The sequence below is a fragment of the Hemitrygon akajei genome, chromosome 7 (assembly GCF_048418815.1).
Source record: "Hemitrygon akajei chromosome 7, sHemAka1.3, whole genome shotgun sequence".
Lineage (NCBI taxonomy): Eukaryota > Metazoa > Chordata > Chondrichthyes > Myliobatiformes > Dasyatidae > Hemitrygon > Hemitrygon akajei.
In genome coordinates, this window is record NC_133130.1 from 28,887,938 (window position 1) to 28,908,863 (window position 20,926).

The 20,926-nt window shown below is 41.6% G+C and overlaps 1 protein-coding gene across 2 annotated transcripts in view; it reads left to right on the top strand.

Annotated features, from left to right (window-relative positions):
- Nucleotides 1–20,926, top strand: part of ryr2a (ryanodine receptor 2a (cardiac)) — a 727,422-nt gene that overhangs the window by 311,506 nt on the left and 394,990 nt on the right. For both annotated transcript variants that reach the window (XM_073050574.1, XM_073050575.1), the window contains exons 11-15: nt 1,237–1,401; nt 1,823–1,944; nt 3,596–3,779; nt 4,046–4,181; nt 11,728–11,823. In XM_073050574.1, coding sequence (XP_072906675.1) covers nt 1,237–1,401; nt 1,823–1,944; nt 3,596–3,779; nt 4,046–4,181; nt 11,728–11,823 — 703 coding nt within the window. The remainder of the gene's footprint in view (nt 1–1,236; nt 1,402–1,822; nt 1,945–3,595; nt 3,780–4,045; nt 4,182–11,727; nt 11,824–20,926) is intronic.

A 20,926-nucleotide genomic window follows, 5' to 3' on the forward strand; every position in this document is an offset into this window, starting at 1 on the left:
TGATGTTGATTAGGTTAAGTCATTAGGACTTGGATATCAATTGGGACTTAATTCTCAGATAGTTCAATAACCATAGTCATTGCTCCATTTGTTCATTTCTCTTTGTTGAAATGCATCTTGAGGATAAAGCTGAGTTCACATTACTATCAAAGCCATTTTATTTTGCTGTGGCTGCTATTTCCTAACATGCAATTGTTGGTCCAAACTTGCTGTTCTTGTAGCATTTTCATTTCTGATTGTGCAGAGCTCAGGAAACTGTCCTAACTAGCGAAGAGGACAGTGATCTATTAATTTCACAGGGTTTAAATAAAATTAAAAATACACTGCAAGTTGTATTCATTTCTGGATTCAATAGTTGTTTGAATTGTTGACTATACTTACACCATCATGTGAGCGTGGTGGTATATGTGATTGGTAAATAAAATGTAATGGAGAAAGTGGTGGGAGATGACAAGCAGATAGAGAGGAGGATCTGCTAGTATTACTAGAAATAGGTTAGAAAATTATCAACAACAGAAATGAAGCAGGAGTAAATCTTGGGCCATTCTCCCTTTCTATATGATCATGACTGATCTAATCTTGGTCAAGGCACTACTTCTCTGCCTAGCCCTGTAACTCTCAATTCCCTTGCAATTCAAAACTTCTCTGCCCTTCTAGGCCTATAACATGCAATAATTCAGCCTCCACAACTCTGTGGGGCCGAGAATTTCAAATATTCCTAACCTCTGAGAGAAGATATTTCCATTTGCAATTTAGAATCCTTATCTTGAACCCAGGGGAGAAAGAAGAATGAAAGAATTGCAATTCTCAATATAAATTAAGCTGCTGGAAAGTTAATGATATTCATTGACCACTAACAATCACAAAAATTGTCTTTGTCCATTATTTTAAAGTTGTCTTTGTTCATTAATTTTAACCCATGGAAGTTATAATGAAATACAGAGGCCAGTTTAACTTAGGGTATGGGTGAGTGAATAATTTCTATTATATGCAAAATATCGCATATGGACCTTTTAAATTTATTTATTCTCCAGATGTGGATACTGCTGGAAATGTTTGATCTCTAGTTGGTCCTAAAATGAGTTTAAAATGCTTTGGTTGGTGTAGTTATGGCAATTCCAGTATTTTTCTCAAGATATTTCACTCTGTTGACTTCTGTGACACTGTAATGTCATCTGTAAATTAGCCTTTTTTGTAACTGAAGAAATGTTTAAGAACAATGTGATTCATTTTCAGGAAAAACTGGATGCAGGAATACGAAAAGAAGTGGAAGGCATGGGATCTCCAGAGATAAAATATGGTGATTCTGTGTGCTTTATCCAGCATGTAGACACTGGACTATGGCTCACCTATCAGTCTGTAGATGCCAAGTCAGCTCGGATGGGAACGGCTCAACGTAAAGTAGGTTTTTTGACCTGGATTTACTAACATGGCTGAGTTTCTCACATTGCTCATAAGTTTGCCTTCATGAATATCATGGTCATTGAGATGACTGCTCAAGCATGATGTCTCCTGGTGTTGGTTTAGAAAATTTAAAGAGAGGATGGAATCCTTTCACATACAATGTGCCTCAAGTTACCCCTGGAAGTAAACGTGTACTCTGAGTGTGATGTTATACTCTTTTCCTCATCAGCCATTTCACAGTGGGCGTCACATTTAGTACTGGACTCATGGTGCTGTTTTGCTCTGGATTTGTGCTTGTGTGAGATGACAGAGAGTTTGTCTGAATTCAGAGGTGACACTCATTCAAAATGAGGATTGAATTCAAAAGAAGGGTGAAGGGTGATAAGCAATATTTACCTTGTGCTTTTGACTATTTCAGGCCATAATGCATCATGAAGGTCATATGGATGATGGATTGACTCTCTCCCGCTCTCAGCATGAGGAATCGAGGACTGCGCGTGTGATACGCAGCACTGTCTTTCTCTTCAACAGATTTATTAGGTATGATTTTGAGTTCCAGTTGAGGTTCTGTTAGATGTAGGATGGGTTCCTGGAGTCTTTGCAACTTTAGAGATTTCTCTGCATAGCTTTGAAAACACCAGCTCCTCCTTTGTTTGGAGTCAGTACAAGATGTGGAAATGTACACTTTGTTGGAAGTTTGAAGGAGCTTCTACACCAGCAAGAAAGCTAACATTCGTGAAACACACCATGCCTGATTTTCATGTATATAAGGATTGTACTTTATGGTGTTTAATGCCTTGGTTTGCTGTTTATTCATGATTTAAAAAGACACCACTGATCTATTTATTTATTTGATCTTATGGTCTATTTAAAATGTCTTGATTCCTTCATTAAAACAGCAGATAGCAAACTATATGAGCATGTTAAGCACTTTTAAGCTAATCTAACATTGAACTTCAAAACTAGAATTAGATTTATTACCACTGACATTTGACACGAAATGCATTGTTTCGCAGTAGCAATACAGTACAAAGCTATAAAATTACTATAAATTAAAAATTAAACAAATAGTGTAGAAAAGGAACAATAAAGTAGCATTTATGGGTCCATGGACCATTCAGAAATCTGATGGTGGAGGGGAAGAAGTTGCTTCTGAATTGCTGAGAGCGTGTCTTCATGCTCCTGTACTTCCTGTCTGATGGTAGTGATACGAAGAGGGCATGTCCTGGATGGTGTGGGTCCTTAGTGGTGGGTTCCTCCTTCTTGAGGCACTTTCTCTTGAAGATATCCACAATGATGGGGAAAGTTGTGTCCATATGGAGCTGGCTGAGTATTCAGTCTCCTGCGATCCTGTTCACTGGAATCAACAAGCCAGGTTGTGATGTAATTGATATGGTGAATGCTCTTCACTGTCCACCTAAACAAATTTACAAAAGTCTTTGGTCACATACTGAATCTCCTCAAATTCCTAATGAAGTAGAGCCACTGGCATGCCTTCTTTGTTATTGCATCAATGTGTTGGGCCTGGCATAGATTCTCAGTGATGCTGATATACAGTAACTTAAAGCGGCTCACCCTTTCCACCTTTGACCCCTCAATGAGGTCTGATGTGTGTTCTTCCAATTTCCCCTTCGTGAAGTCCGCAATCAATTTCTCGATCTTGCTGCTGTTGGGTGTAAGGTTGTTGTGACACCACACAACCAGCTGATCTATCTCAGTTTGAGTCACCTTCTTGTTGCCATCTGAGATTCTATCCACATCGTCTGGCCAATTGGACTGATTAAGGTGTTGCTTGGCTCCTGAAAAGTGTATTAGGCAAAGGCATCCACTGTTATCAGGCATTGAGAGGCTTTTTGTGCAGCTTAATTTCTACAGAAAGATATCTCAGCATTTGAATAGCATTGCTGGGGCTAAGATCTGTCAAAAATAAGCAAAGGCTACTTTACACTCTCTACCATATTAACAATGTAATTTACTTCTTTATTTCTCACCATTCTCCAGTTATTTTAAAACAATATTCGGATATTAAAGCTACATCCCATACATAATCTGCTTGGCTAATCTTTATTCTGTGTTCGATGTTCCATGAGTCCTCGGTTACCGGATGTGTCCACAAACAAAAGGGATCACTGATTCACAAGTTAAGATACTTTTAGACGTTGTATTGATAAGAAATTTGTGGCATTTTCAGTGGCCTCGATGCTCTCAACAAACAAGGAAAGTCCACAGCTGTTGATTTACCCATTGAATCAGTCAGCCTGAGTCTGCAGGATCTGATTGGCTACTTTCAGCCACCTGATGAACATCTGGAACATGAAGAGAAACAGAACAGATTGAGAGCATTGAAGAACAGACAAAATCTCTTCCAGGAAGAGGTAAATAGTTAACCTTTGGAAATACCTGAGCCCTCATTACCGTTCTGTGCCAAGGTATTTAGTTGGTGGCTATACTAATGCATTATGCTTGAAAAACTGCATGTACAAAATGCAACTCACGCCTGTAGCATTTTATTCTAAAACCTGTCTAATGTCAATCTGGTGATAACGCTGTCGCATGAGAAATAAATAAGTGCCAAGCAAGTTTAATGGATAAATGGCAGGGAAGAGAATCTGAGGAGTTATCTTTATTCATTCTCTTTCAGGGAATGATTAACCTTGTTCTTGAGTGCATTGATCGTCTCAACATGTATAGTAGTGCGGCCCATTTCACTGATGTCGCTGGAAAGGAAGCAGGAGAGTCTTGGAGAGCAATTCTAAACTCACTCTATGAACTATTAGGTAAGATCTCTTAGTATTTTTCTTAATCTCTATTGATCTATTTCTTTCAGCAGATCACACTCAGGTATTTTAACACAGTAATTGACAGTGTTTCCCAATAACAATCAAGCTAAAGGATTTCTCTCAGACAAGTCTTAAGATATTTTGAAGGCTATCCTGGGTATTAAATGATTTTATTGTAAGGTGTCAGCTGGGCAATTAGTGAAAAGCACCATTATTGAATGCATGGGTTGTGAGATCCTTTAACTTTCTCTCGAAGGATAGGATTATCCGTGCTCTGGAAGGAGAGTGTGATGTAATTAGCTGCTTGATGGTCTGATCACCAATGGAGCTGAGATGGACCCCAGCAGCGCGACTGGCGAAGATCTGACTCGATGGCCATTGATTGGCATTTGAGAACCACACACTTTTGCAGTTCAAGCCACTGTCGATTTGCTGAGTGTACAAGGCTGACTAATGCGACGTTTCTGACTTGATAAATGCACAGCAGAAGCCAGACTAGAAGCAGCCACTCTTCTGTGGACTCTGTCTGTGCCTCTCCCTTCCTCAGTAAAACAGCCAGCATAATGCAAGACCCCACCCAGCCCTGGACATTTTCTCTTTTCCTCTCTTCCATCCAGAAAAATATACAAAAACATGAAAGCAACACACACAAAATGCTGGTGGAACGCAGCAGGCCAGGCAGCATCTATAGGAAGAAGCACTGTCAACGTTTCGGGCCGAGACCCTTCGTCAGTACTTCTCCCTATTGATGCTTCCTGGCCTCTGCATTCCACCAGCATTTTGTGTGTGTTGCTTGAATTTCCAGCATCTGCAGATTTCCTCGTGTTTGCAAAAACATGAAAGCATGCTTTCATTAGACTCAAGGGTGGCTTCTTATCAGTCTGTCATGACTACTAAATGGTTCCCTTGTGTGATGAGTTAAACTCTTGACCTCACTATTTATCTCGATAGGACTTTACCTTATTGTTTACCTGCATTGCACTTTCTCTGTTGCTTTTACACTTTACTCTGCATTCTGTTTCTCTTTTACCTTGTACTACCTCAACACACAGTGCAATGATCTGATCTGCATGAACAGTATGAAAGACAAGCTTTTCACCGTATCCCTGTACATGTGAGCACATTGGAATCATCAAATTCCAATTCCAACGGCCTGGATCTTCTCCCTGAGCACCACCGTTCCTTGGAGTGGAGACTGGATGAGGATTCAGTGCATAAACTAGTTCCCAGCTGATAGGTTCAGTATTGACCTTTTTGGCCACCACGTATGAGCTCTATACACAAATATTCAAATGACAACTGGAAGGACAATCATAAGCTGACAGCTAAATATGTGCTGCTCCGTGAGAGAAACTATTTTGACATCAGAATCAGAATCAGGTTTATTATCACCGACACGTGTTGTGAAACTTGTTAACTTAGCAGCAGCAGTACAATGCAATATATGAATATATGGAAAGAAAAATCAATCAATCAATTACAGTAAGTATATATATGTATATTGAGTAGAATAAAAACAGTGCAAAAACAGAAGTAATATATATATTTAAAAAAGTGAGGCAGTGTTCATGGGTTCAGTGTCCACTTAGGAATCGGATGGCAGAGGGGAAGAAGCTGTTCCTGAATCGCTGAGTGTGTGCCTTCATGTTTCTGTACCTCCTACCTGATGGTAACAATGAGAAGAGGGCATGACCTGAGTAGTGAAGGGGTCCTTAAAATTGCTCGTCACCTTTCTGAGGCACCACTCCTTGAAGATGTCTTGGATACTTTGGAGGCTAGTACACAAGATGGATCTGCCTAATTTTACAACTTTCTGTGTCTTCTTTCGGTTCTGTGCGATATCACCCTCCCCCCACACCAGACAATTATGCAGCCTGTCAGAATGCTTTCCACGGTGCACCTAGAGACATTTTCAAGTGTTCTAGGTGATAAACCTACTCTCTTCAGACTCTAATGAAGTATATCTGCTGTCTCGCCTTTTTTATAGTGGCATCAATATGTTACATCCAGGTTAGGTTCTCAGAGATCTTGACACCCAGGAACTTAAATTTGCTGACTCTCTCCACTTCTGATCCCTCTATGAAGATTAGTTTGTGTTCCCTTGTCATACCCTTTCTGAAGTCCACAATCAGGTGTTTGGCTTGCTGACATTGAGTGCCAGGTTCTTGCTGCAACACCACTCAACTAGCTGGCATATTTCGCTCCTGTATGTCCTCTCATCTCCACCTGAGATCCTACCAACAATGGTTGTATCATCAGCAAATTTATAGATGGTATTTGAGCTATGCCTAGCCACAGTCATGGGTATGGAGAGAGTAGAGCAGTGGGCTGAGTACACACCCCTGTGGTGCACTAGTGTTGATCGTCAGTGAGGAGGAGATATTGTCACCAATCTGCACAGATTGTGGTCTTCTGGTTAGGAAGTCGAGGATCCAATGACAGAGGGAGGTACAGAGGCACAGGTTCTGTAACATCTCAATCAGGATTGTGGGAATGACAGTGTTAAATGCTGAGCTATAGTCAATGAACAGCATCCTGACATAAGTGCTTGTATTGTCCAGGTGATCTAAGGCCGTGGGAAGAGCCATTGAGATTGCATCTGCTGTAGCCCTCACAAGTACTCTTTTCCAACTGATAATCACAACAACGTTGTGCTGGTTCTAAAACCTCTGTTATATCACATCTTCCCCTTTAATTTGGCTGAGAATATTCAATATAAGAAAACAAAAAATAGATACTGTGCATATACTGTACCATCCAACATTAAAACTGAACAGTTCTGCTAACTGTTCTCTATTTACAGATCAATCTATATTATGATTTATATGCTTGTTTCGAATAATGCTTGTTGTTGTATTTATTGGAAACAATACTAGTGGATGGTGACATCTCATTTTGAGGTATGCCATTCTTCACTCTGTCAATTGCAAGGTAGTGGAAATTACAGTTTGAAATGGTGATCACATGCTCTGAAATCCTGTTGTTCCTTCCTTTTTGCCTCTACGAATAACAGCAAAGCCAGAAACCATCAAACTTAGGTTTGTCCAAACATGGGTCTGCCCATTGATATCAGGTACTTGTGTTTGTATGTGATGTATTCCAGTTGTGATATCAGAAGCTTGAATTGTCCTTTCTGCCCAGTGTGGGAGGGTGGATGGGGTGGAGTGTATACAAGTGACTGACATTCCTCCTCAGAACTTCTGCAAATCCAGCACCACAGTGAACTTGCTTCCGTTGCCCATCACAAATGACTTATTGGAGTGCATTTGTCACCTAAGATGAGGAAATGTTCATAGGGTCTCATTCTTTCCATTTGAACTATGCTTCCACAGTGAAAAAGATAGAGAGAAGATCCATGTACCTTCATCCATGGACAGGGGTGGTAGCTGAGTAAAGCTGCTGTGGATTCTTACAATGTTGTTAACATTCCTTCACAGTGACATCCTACTGCTTATCGATTTCAAGCCACCCCACAAAGAAAGTTCTGGCAACACACACAAACGATGCTGGAGTAACTCAGCAGGACAGGCAGCATCTATGGAAATGAATAAACAGTCGTCATTTTGGGCCGAGATCCTTATTCAGGACTGAGAAGGAAGGGGGGGAAGATGCCAGAATAAAAAGGTGGGGGAGGGGAAATAGGCTGGCTGGAATGTGATAGGTGAAGTCAGGTGGGTGGGAAAGGTCAAGGGCTGGAGAAGAAAAGGAAAAGGTCATGGTGTAATGAGTGAAATGGACAGCGAGGAAAACTGTTGTGGCTTGCAGCAGTATAGAACTATAGAAACATGGAAAGCCTGCAGCACAATACAGGCCCTTCGGCCCACAATGCTGTGCTGAACATGTACTTACTTTAGAAATTACCTAGGGTTATGCATGGCCTTCTATTTTCCTAACCTCCATGTACCTACCCAGGAGTCTCTTAAAAGACCCAGTTGTATCCGTCTCCCCCACCATCGGCGGCAGCCCATTCCATGCACTCACCACTCTCTGTGTAAAAAAATTTACCCCTGACATCTCCTCTGTACCTATTTCCAAGCACCTTAAAACCCTCTCGTGCTAGCCGTTATCTGGACCAGGTGGGAAAATGGGCTGAAAAATAGCAGGTGGAATTGAATGCAGACAAGTATGATGTGCTGCACTTCAGTCGGACCAGCCAGGGTAGATCTTACACAGTGAACAGTAGGGTACTGGGGAGTGTAGTAGAACAAAGGGATCTGGGAATACAGGTCCATAATCCATTGAAAATGGTAGCATAGGTAGATAGGGTGTTAGAGAAAGCTTTTAGCACACTGACCTTCATAAATCAAAGTATTAAGTACAGGAGATGGGATGTTATATTGAAATTGTATTGGTCACTTACCTGCAGTAAAGATGTAAATGAAGTTGAAAGGGTGCAGAGAAAATTTACAAGGATGTTGCCGGGTTTGGAGGACCTGAGTTATATAGAAAGATTGAATAGGTTAGGACTTTGTTTCTTGGAACATAGAAGATTAAGAGGAGGCATGATGGAAGTATACAGAATTATGATGGGTATAGATAGGGTAAATGCAAAAACAGGCTTTTTCCACTGAGGTTGAGTAGGACAAAAACTAGAAGCCATGGGTTAAGGATGAAAGGTGAAAAGTTTAAGGAGAACATGAGGGGAAACTTCATCACTTGGGGTTGTGGGAGTGTGGAATGAGCTGCCAGCGCAAGTGGTGCATGCGAGCTCGATGTCAACATTTAAGAGAAGTTTGGATAGGTACATGGGTGGTAGGATTATGGAGGACTATGGTCTTGGTGCAGGTCAATGGAAGTAGACAGTTTAAGTGGTTTGGCATGGACTAGATGGACAAAAGGCCTGTTTCTGTGCTGCACTTTTCCACGACTCTAAAATGAGGTTAACCTGCTGTCATGGCATTATTCAGTGTATTCAACCAGCAAGTAAAAGCAATGTTTGTAATTCAGCTGTTAAAAAATGCCCTGCGTAAGTAGCTATTTTTGTTTGATGTGCACAGGTCCTACTGGGAGCTTTGATAACAATAGATTCTCTGAGTCCGTTTAATACACCCACTCACACAATTGGTTTGACGCCATTCGGCCCCTCCCCTGACTTGCCAAAAGTCAGTGAAATTAAAGTCTTATGAATGTTTGCAACATTTAACTTTGAAACTTATTCAAAGTTTAAGAAGGTTACTAACTTCTACAAATCATTATTTTTAAAAATTAATAAAATAGAATCAGTTCAGTGTAGTGGTGAAAGAAGTTGTCCAAACCTGTTCAGGAGCAGGTTTTATACCTCCTTCCTAATGGTAGTAGCAAGAAGAGGACGTGGCCTGGGTGGTGGAGGTCACTGATAATGGATGCTGCTTTCTTGTAAAAATGGTCAGGAGGGCTTTGCCTGTGATGGACTGGACTGTATTCTTCTACATCCTGTAGCCTTTTCCATCACAATTCATTGCCACAGGCAAATGTGGAGGCCAAGTCACTGGGTATGTTTAAGGCAGAGGTTGATAGGTTCTTATGTAGTCGAGGCATGAGGGGAGAAGGCAGGGGATTAGCCATGATGAAAGAGCGTAGCAGATCTATGGGCAAATGGCCTAATTTTGCTCCTATATCTTATGGTCTTACGGTTTCCCTGTCGTGCTGTGATAGAACCAGTTAGGATACTATCCACTGTACAAAGATAGAAGTTTCTCAAAGGTATTGGTGATGCAGTGAATCTATACAGAGTTCTAAGAAAGCAAAGGCACTGTCACGCCTTCTTTGTAACGACACTTATGTGCCATCAAATTAGCTCAATTGCACGTGAGATGCAAATTTCCGAATCAAAATCGGCAGAAAGTTACGCTGCAATCCCGGATTCCCCATTGAACTGTCAGTATATTCATGGAGTATTCAAGCCATTTTGACAAATGTCTGCCAAGCCCGATGTGTATGAGAAGCCAATGTGATCATTATACATTACAAAAGATCTGACATTTATTATAAATATTATCACATTGATTTCCTATTTGCATGAGGATCATAAGCCAAGTTATTCACCAGTTGTCAGTAAGTGGTTATTATTTCGGAAGTTTGTGGACTCAGATCCAGTAAAAATAATGTTTTGCAATTCAAATTGCTTTGACCTTATTACAAGCATTCTTCAGCTCACTGAAAGGGAATTATTAAGAAATCAATGTTAACATTTAGTGGATTTTTCAGTGTTACTCTTGTCCACTTTATATCTTGGGTTAAGGATTAGATGAATGAAAGTTCAACTGTAAAGAGGCAGTAATGGAAATACCCTTAACAATGCTAATGAGCAAAGGGATCTTGGGATCCAAGTTCATAGTTCCTTACGAGTGGCTATACAAGTTGATTGGGTGGTTAAGAAGGAATATGGCAGGCTTGCCTTTATTAGTTAAGACACTGAGTTCAAAAGTCAGGAAGTTATGTTGCAGCTTTATAAAACTCTAGTAAGGCCACCACTGGAGTATTGGATGAAGTTCTGGTCGCCCCATTATAGGAAGGGTGTCGAGGCTTTGGAGAGGGTGCAGAATGGGTTTACCACAATGCTGCTTGGATTAGAGGCTGTGTGTTAGAAGCAGAATTTGGACAAACTTGGGTTGTTTTCTCTGAAGTGGTAGAGGCTATGGGGAGATCTGATAGAGGTTCGTAATATCACGAGAGACATAGATCGAGTTGACAAAGAAAATGCTGGAGGAACTTAGCAAGTCAGGCAGCATCAATGGAAATGAATAAACGGTTGGGCCGAGACCCTTCATCGGGACTCAAGTAGCCTGACCTACTTAGTTTATCCAGCACTTTGCTCTGGATCTCTAGCATCTTCGTCTAGAGTAGTCAGGCAGTATTGTTTTCCATGGTTGAAGTGTTTAGTACCAGAGGGCATGCATTTAATGTGAGAAGGTGTAATTTCAAAGCAGATGAGAGGAGCAAATTTTTTTACATAGAGAGTGGTCACTGTGAATTTTTTAACATATATTGTGCTGCCTGGTGTGGTGGTAGAAGCAGATACGTTAGAGACACTGAAAAGATATTTATATAAGCACACGAATGTGAAGAAAATGGAAGGATATAGACATTGTGTAGGCAGATGGGGGTTGTTTCATTCACCATTTGATGACTAATTGGTTTGGCACAACGTTGTGGGCCCAAGGGCCTGTTTCTGTGCTGTACTGTCCTATCTTTTATGTTCTAAACACTTACTAAGTGTGCTCCTGAACTAATCTAATATTAGTTCAGGAACACAGAACATTGCAGATATTCCCCAGTTTCTAAAGTGTCAGATTGTATTATACTGTCATCATGAAATAATTCAACATTATTATGTCATGATCATTATAAATGTAAGTTTATCCTTGATCTATTTTGTATTGTGTGTGAAATGCCGCTTGTTGTCAATATTTTGTAGGCTAGTCTCCAAAATTCTACTGTGAAGGGGAAGTTAAGTGAAAATATATGGGAAAGGATGTTGCACATGGGCAGTTAATGAGGAGTATACTGTTTGTTGTGTAGCAGAGCATACATTTGTAACTAATTGTTAATTGTTTGGTTTTAGCTGCCCTGATCAGAGGAAATCGCAAAAACTGTGCCCAGTTTTCTGGTTCTTTGGACTGGCTGATTAGCAGACTGGAGAGATTAGAAGCCTCATCCGGTGCGTATGAATCCTTCACAATCTCAACATTATTTGACAGGTGATAAGCAGGTTATTTCACCATTCAGAAGTGTGCTTTACATTCAAAAAGGTATTTCGAATAGCTTGCACAATATTGAAAGCAACATCGCAGGCATTTCCAAAGATTGCATAATTTAACTGAATATTCTGTTTAATTAATTTTCTGGGCTGAATTCTGCTTAGAGGTTTGGATTCTGAAACAGTTTTGTTTTGATAAGTTGCCAAAAGGTACTGGGAGCAGGTTTCATTTACCAGCTGCTGCTTTCGTGCCTGAAATGCAAGCTGTCAACAGCTAGCAGAAAGGTGCAAGCAACATACTCACCTCTATAATTCCCAATCTATCTGCTGAATTTCCAGAGGTGCCTATAAATAAGAAGCAATCGAAGGCGTAATCCATTCAGCTCCTTGTGCATGCTGCATCATTCAGTAAGATCAAATCTTATATTTACCTCACTTTACTGCACAAATCTTATATCTCTTGATTTCCTTCCCATCCACAAATCTGTCAGCCCCTCCCTTGTACGTGCTCGGTGACTGAGCCCTGTTGAATGGAGAATTACAAAGGTGATGTCTCTCATCCAAGGCCTTAAATGGCCAGCCTCTTATTTTAACACTGATCCCGATGGAAAAGGGCCTCAGTATTCAGTTTGAGACTGTAATCTAGTTAGTGAATAAATTGTAGTTTGGAAAGGCAAATAGGATGTTGGCCTTTATTACAAGGGGTGTGGAATTGATAGGTAGTAGAATGTGGCTACTGCTGCACAGGGCTGAGTGCAGCATTCTACTTTGTCTCCTTATTTAAAGAAAGATATAATTGCCTTGGAGAAAAGTTTAAAGAAGGTTCGCTCAATTGAATCCAGGTATGAAGAGACTAATGAAGGAAAAATAAGCAGAATGCTGCCAAGCTCTCTGGAGCTCAGGAGATCTTACTGAAATATATAAGAGTCCCGGGAACTTGACAGGAAGCATGCGGTTTTCTGTAGTGGGGGACTCGAGAATTAGAGGGCACGGTGACAGGATAGGGGATTTAGGCAGGGAGGCAAAAGAATTTTTAAAGTTGTGCGCCTTTAGAATTCTTTACTCATTAAACGTCTTAAATGCTGAGATTAATTCCCTGAAAGCCTGAAAAATTATGGTTATAGAAAACAGGTCAGGAAAGTGGAGTTGAGGCGAAGGACAGGGTCAGCTTTGGTGAAGTAGGTTTTGAGGAAGCATGTTTATAGGGTCATGAAGCCTGGAAATGGGCTCTGTGGCCCACCGTGTCCACTCTGACCATCAAGGACCTATCTACGCTCATTCCATTTATCCCTTCCTTCTGGCATTCCTATCAAATCCATCCCCAACCCAGCTCTCATGCGGGCATCCCTACACTGGGATTCACTTCCAGTGGCTAATTAAGCTCACAAGGCAGCACGTCCTTAGGGTGTGGAAAGAATCCAGAACACCAGCGGGTAGCGTGTGGTCACGGAGAAAACATGGATTCAGACAGCACCCGAGGTTGTAATGGAACCCAGGCTTCTGAAGCTATGAGGTGAGAGTGTTAACTGTTGTGCCGGTCTGCTCCCTACTCCTGTTCCTATTTATGCAGTCATAGAACACTACAGCTCAGAAACAGGCCCTTTGGCCCATCTAGTCTGCACCAAACTTGAATCTATCTTGTCCCTTTGATCTGCACCTGGACCCTCCATACCCCTCCCAACCATGAACTGATCCAAATTTCTCTTAAATGTTGAAATTGAACCTGCATCCACCACTTTCGCTGGCAGTTCATTCCACACTCTCAACACCCTCTAAGTAAAGTTCCCCTCAAACATTTCACCTTTAACCGTTAACCAATGACCTCTTGTTACAGTCTGACCCAAACTCAGTGGAAAAAGCCTGCTTGCATTTTCCTATCTACACCCCTTCATAATTTTGTAGACCTCTATCAAATCTCCCCTCAACCTTCTATGCCGCTGGAAACAAAGTCCTACCCTATTCAACCTTTCCCTGTTCCTTAAGTCGCCAAATCCCGGCGACATCCGCATAAATTTTTTCTACACTCTTTCAGTCTTACTGATATCATTCCTGTGGGCTGTTCCAAATTAGGCCTCACCAATGTTTTATATAACTTCAACATAACATCATAACTCCTATACTCAGTACTTTGAATTACGAAGAAAAATGCGCCAAAAACTTTTTTTCACAATCCTATCTACATGTGACAACACTTACGAGGAATTATGGATCTGCATTCCCAGATTCCTCTGTTCTACCACACTCCTCAGTGCCCTATTGCTCACCATGAAAGTTTTACCCTGGTTTGTCCTCCCAAAGTGCAGCACTTCACACTTGTCTGCATTAAATTCCATCTGATGTTTTTCCAGCTTCTCCAGATACAACTCTTCCCATTTATGAGTAGCAGCTGTCCTCTGTTCTCCTAATCTTGGGGTCATCTGCAAATTCGCTGATTCAGTTTACCACGTTATCATCCAGATCGTCGGTATCGATGACAAATAACAATGGATCCAGCACCAAGCCATGTGGCACACCACTAGTCACAAGCCTTCAGTCACAGCTGTGATCATTTACTACCACTCTCTGGCTTCTATGATGAAATCAATGTCTAATGTATCTTACTACCTCATCTTAAATGCCAAGTGACTGAACCTTTTTGACCAAACTCTCTCCCATGCAAGACCTTGTCGAAAATCTTGCTAAAGTCCGTGTAGACAACGTTCACTGCCTTGCCGTCATCAACTTTCCTGGTAACTTCCTTGAAAAAATTTACGGGATTGGTTAGACGTGACTGACCACACGCAAGGCCATGTTCAAGTTTATGTTCCATTGTCATTCAACCATACACGTGAATCAGTCAAACCAAACAGCAAGGTGCAAGATACAGAACCAACAGTTACACACAGCACACAACACATATAAAATTATGACAGCAAAAAAAAAATACAGTTACAAACTAAACATTAAAGATGTTATAATATTGCCCAAGTCCCTGAGTGCCATGGCCTGTAGATTGATAGTGTATTGGATGTTGTCCTGGAGCCAGGTTTCTGTAAGAACAGCCCACGGCAGTTCCTCATACCACGTAGTACAGCCGTAGACAAAGGCAATCCGGCTTGAACACTGGAGGGCACACCGATGGGAGGGGCCAGCCTTCAACCCAGCGTGAAATCCAGCAGCACACGGCCAGCTCAGGAGAAACCTTCCTCAGCGGCTGCAACAGATGAGCTTGAGACATGAATGACGGCCTGGACTGTGCCATCACTGAGGACATGCAGCTCTCACACTATCAGTCTCGCCAATGAACCAGTGAATCGGAATCACCGAATTCTACATTACCAATGTCCAACAGGGTCTTGTGACCACAAAAAAAGTCTCTCAATGTCCGTTAAATCACGCATCATCTGCGTGCACCATCACTCACTGCTTCTTCCCTGGGTGGCTGAAGTAGGCCGCAGCACAGTGCACGACAACTGCTACCCATCAGGTCAGTAGTGGGGTGGATCTGAAGTACTTGGTTTTCTTAGTATTCACCAATGTCTAGTTATCATGGAAAAGCATAAAAGATGACCAATCACACCATTATCTGGAGCTAGCGAGTCTTTTGTGTCCAAATGCACCACCACCTTACCAGAATAATCAGTCCCTATCTATGCAAATACTTAGTTATTAAAGTTCCTTGGACTTATCTTCCAGTCAGGTTCCTTAGAGCTCAATCTTCCAATAACTTGTCCACTTCTGATGTCAGGCTCACCAGCCCATGATTTCCTAACATTCTTAGAGCCTTTCCTAAGCAATATTAGCCATGCTCCAATCGTCTGAATCCTCACCCGTGGCTAAGGTCGTTTTAACTATCTCTGCTACGTCCCCTGTAATTTCTGTGCTACCCTTTCACAGGGTCAAAGGGAATACCTTGTCAGGCCCTGGGATTTATCGACTCTAATTTGCCACCAGACACGAAACACGTTCTCCTCTGTAATCTGTATATGGTCCATAACTTCACTGCTGCTTTGCCTCACTTCTGTAGACTCTGTGTTAGGCTCCCAAATAAATATAGATGCAAAAAATCTATTCAAGATCTCCCCCATCTCTTTTGGTTCTTTGTATAAATGACGACATCTGATCTTCCAGAGGAGAAATTTTGTCCCTTGCTATTTTTTTGCTGTTAATATATCCATAGAAACTCTAGGATTCTCCTTCACCTTGTCTGCTAGAGCAACTTCATGCCTTCTTTTAGCCCTCCTGAATTCCTTCTTAAGTATTCTCTTATAGTTCTTATACTCCTCGAGTACCTCATTTGTTCCTACCTGCCTATACCTGCTATTCTTGCCTTTTATTCTGACAGGAACATACAACCTCTATATCTGCAAAATTTCACTTGTATTGTCCTCCCAATTACCAAATATATTTTTGCCAGAAAACCGTCTGTCCCAATCTATGCATTCCAGATCCTTTCTGATACCATCAAAATTGTCCTTTCTCCTATTTAAAAAATTCTCAGCTAGAGGATCAGACCTTTCCTTCTCCATAATTATCTTTAAACTAATGGCATTGTGGTCACTAGATGCAAAGTGTATCCCTTCACAAAATAGTGACACCTGACCTGTCTTATTCCCTGATTGGAGATTTAGTATCACATTCACTCTCCTTGGGACCTTCATGTGCTGATTAAGGAAACATTCCTGAACATATTTGAGAAACTGTATCCCATCCAACCCTTTTACTGTATCAGAGTCCCAGTGAATATGTGGAAAGTTAAAATCACCTACTGTCACAAACTTATGTTTCTTGCAACAGTCTGTGATCTCTCCACATATTTGCTCCTCTAAGTCCCTTGGACTTTTGGGTTGTCTACAATATAATCCATTAATATGGTCATCCCTTTCTTATTCCTCAGTTCTACCCAGGTAGCCTCAGTAGACAAATTCTCCAGTCTGTCCTGTCTGATCACAGTCATGACATTTTCTCTGACTATTTTTGCCACCCCTCCCCATTTAATCTCTCCTGCTCTAACATGTTTAAAACTGTGGGAACTCTGGAATATTGAGCTACCAGTCCTGCCCCACCTGCTACCTACCAAGTCATAATTCACATAGTGGTCCATTCCCTAAGATCATCAGTGTTTCATACAATACTCCTTGAATTGGAATATGCAGGTCAGAACACTAGTCCCACCATGCTCAAACTTTTGGTTCTTGATTTTGAATGTCGTGTATAAACAACTTTCCCCACTATCTGATCTGGCACTCTGTTTCCCATTCCCCTGCAACTCTAGTTTCAATTTAAGCCCTCCCCATTGCACCCCCCCAGCTCTTATGCAACACTTAACAAACCTTTTCACTCAGAAAGGTTCCCCTACAGTTCAGGTGCAAACCATCCCTTCTGTGCAGGCCTCAACTTCCCAGGAAGAGAGCCTAGTGATTCAAAAATGTGAAGCCCTCCCTCCTGTACCATCTTGTGTTAAAGATGTAAGATTATGTGTTAAGACATGTGTTAAACTGTATAATCTTCTAGTTTCTGACATCACTACCATTTGGCATGGATAGCAATCCTGAGATCACAACCCTGGAGGTCCTGTCCATTAATTTAGCACCTTGTACTCACTTTGCAAGACCTTGTTACCCTTCCCACCTATGTCATTGGTATTGACATGGACCACAGCCACTGGTTGCTCACCCTCCCACAGAATACTGTGGACTCGATCTGAGATGTCTCTGATCCTCCTCCCTGGCGGGCAATAAACCATCTGGGAATCTTGTTCTCATCCATTGGACCTCCTGTCTGTTCCCTTAACCAATGAATCTTGTCTCACTACACCTCTTCTCCCCTCTTCCCTCTGAGCCGCAAAGCCAGATTTAATGTCAGAGACCTACCCGCCTGTCATTTTCCTCTGCTGGATCATTCCCTCCAAAAGTATCCAAAGCTGTATACCTGTTGTTGAGGGGAGGGGCTACAGGGGCATTCTGCTTTGACTGCCTATCCCTTTTCCTCCTCCTGGTAGCCACCCAGTTATCTGTGTCCTGCACCCTGGGTGTAACTACTTCCCTGTAAGTCCTGTTTATCAACCCCTCAGTCTCCGTAATGATCTGGAGTTCATCCAGTTCCAGCTCCAATTCCTTAACATGGTCTGAAAGAAGCTCTAGGTGGATGCCCTTCTCACAGGGGTAGTCGACGGAGACACTGATTGTCTCTCTACATTCCCACATCCCTCAAAATGAGCATTCCACTATCCTGCCTGGCATCTCCACTGCTTTAACTGTACAATAAGAAAGACAGGAAGAAAAATTAAACAAACCTACAGCCTTCGCCTCTCTGTCAAAGCCTCTGTGAGCCAAGGCCTGAACTCCCCGCTTTAACACTGGCCCACTCAATGGGTCACACTATAGCCACTTTGTTTATACTTAACTTCTTTTTGTTAGCCCTTGCCATGCATCTAATTATGCACAATCCAATGTCTCTTTGGGAACTGCGCTGTGCAGAATGTCCAGACTGCGCCCACTCGCTTCTTTTGAACTCTGTCTCCCGCTATGCAACCCAACATTTCCTTGGGAACAGTGGCATGCGGAAATTCTTCCGTTCACATGTACAATGGGTGGAATACATTCGTAAGCGCCACTGATTGGTGTTCAACATTGGGGTTCAGCAACTTCATCATCAGTTCACCCACCAAAGGCCCTTTTGTTGTACCCTCTCAGCCTCCGTGCTCCTTGTCTTGTGTCTCTGCTAAACTGCACGGCAAAGCACCTTTTTCGTCATTGCTCACGGCTGGACCTGCAGGCACTGTGAAATGTTAACATGTTTCAGTGCCAGCTTCAACTGGTGTGCCAACATTGCACGTGTTTTGAGAAGATGTTAAAAATTGGCCACCTCTAACGAAATTCCAGCTGAAAACTTTATTGCTATTATTATATGATATTCCATGAGGGTTTCATGCCATGGAAAAATGTTTGTATGTCAAATTGAGACTGTTAATTGTTGTAATCTCATTTCCTCAGAAGAAATCTGCCACTGTTTCAGACTAACATAATGATTAGTTGGGTATTGCCTGAGTCACTGTCTGAGTATTGAGACAATGATGCCATAATTTTGCAGAAACATCCAATGTATTAGGGCCAAGAAGACACAGTGACTGTGAATGTAGATTCTTCTCTCTATTCTATACAATCATAGGCGTCCTCTGTATCTATTCCTCATCTCTGCAGCCCGTCACTATTTACAGTGTCCACATAATTATATTCTATTTTCTATAGTCATCACTTCATTATCCCACATTCCACCCTACCTTTGCTGAATTCACCAAATGCACCTTACACTGCTAGCTCTGGTCTCTTCTACCAACATCCCCCCTGTCCCCTTCCTAGCACTCTGTTATAATGAGGCAGCCCCTTCCCTCCTCTCTCAGTTCAGATTAAGGTCCTTGGTCTGCACCAATGCTGAGTGGCCTGCTGAGTTCCTCCGGCAGCTTGTGGTTTGCTTCAGATTCTTCCATCTATTTCAAACTGAGCCTGATCGGTGGGACAAAGTTCTCCCTTCCATTCGGTATCATCACTGACAAAGAAATGGTCCTGGCCAGTTGTAATCCAATGTTCAATTGTCTCATGTCTGCAGCGTCCATAGTTGCTTAAGTGATGTAAACTGATGTAGTGATTAGGATTGTGTAGGTTGGTTCAAGAGCTGAACGGCTGAAGAGAAGTAGCTGTTCTTGCACATTATGATGTGGGACTTCAGGCTTCTGTACCTGCTAGCAAATGGTAACTGCAAGAAGATGGACTGTGGGGATCTTTGATGATAGATGTTTCCTTCTTGAGGAGATGCCTGAGATAGGTTCTATCAATGGTGGGAAGAGGTATGCCCCGATGCATTGGGCTGTCCACTACTCCCTGCAACTTTTTGTGTTCCTGCTTACATCCCTGATATTTCAAAGGTATCTTAATTGTGCAAAAAAAAAAGTTTTTGCTTGTTTTTGAGTTATTTTTTAACTTCTGGATCTAATTCTTTCTGCTGTTGGTATTTTGTCAGTCCTGCTTTACAGGTTCATTTACTTGACATTTTCAAGTATGAAAACACCACATGTTAAGCTTCAATGACATTTGTATAAAAATATGCCGTTATCTGAGCTTTGCTTCCAGGAAGTCACTTTCATCACAGCAGAGGCTCTCTGGAACTTCTGCTGAAAATTGCTGAGACTCTGTTAATTTCATATATCAGAATAGGGAAATACTGAATTCTAGAACTAATATAGTTTGTTTCTATAAAAAACAGAAGATGTGGGAAATGTTCAAATGGTGAGGCCACCTCACAGGGACAAGTTGAAGTTTCAGGCTGAAAATCCCTCTCTCACACCTTTGGTATGTGGGAAAGAATCTCTGTAGTCACAAGAAGAACATACAAACCAAAGTCACCTGGATATTTTCAGTATTTTCTGTTTTTATTTCCAGCATCTCTAGCTTTTTTAGTTTTTAATATATACTTTTCACTGCTCTATATGAACACATTAAATGGCATGTACCATTTGGATATAGCTAGTTTGGTGTCCATTTCAATGGATTTGACTGTGTTTTTAATTGATTCATCACCTGAAGACAACTAATGTAAATGAATATAAATTGCATGTGAACTGTTGTTTCTGGTTGACCTTGTATGTCCGTATTGGGTAGATTAGTGAGTACAAAAAATCATTAAGTGGATAGCTGCTTTGTTAGGGAGGTTTTAAACTAATCTGGCAGGGGGATGGGAACCCACACAGAAAAGAAGAGGGAAGTGATGCAGAGACCAAAGCCAGAGTTAGTGAAGATAAAAGTAAGAGTAGAGTGCATAAAAGTAAAAAGCAAAAATCGCATAGGTCACTAGATTCTAAAAGGACAATGAGTGTAAGGGCACTTTATCTAAATGCCCATAGTATTAGAAACGAGGTTAGTGAACTTGTGGCACAGATCAGTACCAAGGCGTATGATTTAGTGGCCATTACAGAAACCTGGTTGCAAGGTGGACATGACTGGGAATTAAATATCCAAGGGTATCAGGTAATACAGAAAGATAGGCAGGAAGGCAAAGGAGGTGGGGTGGCGCTCTTGATTAAGGATGA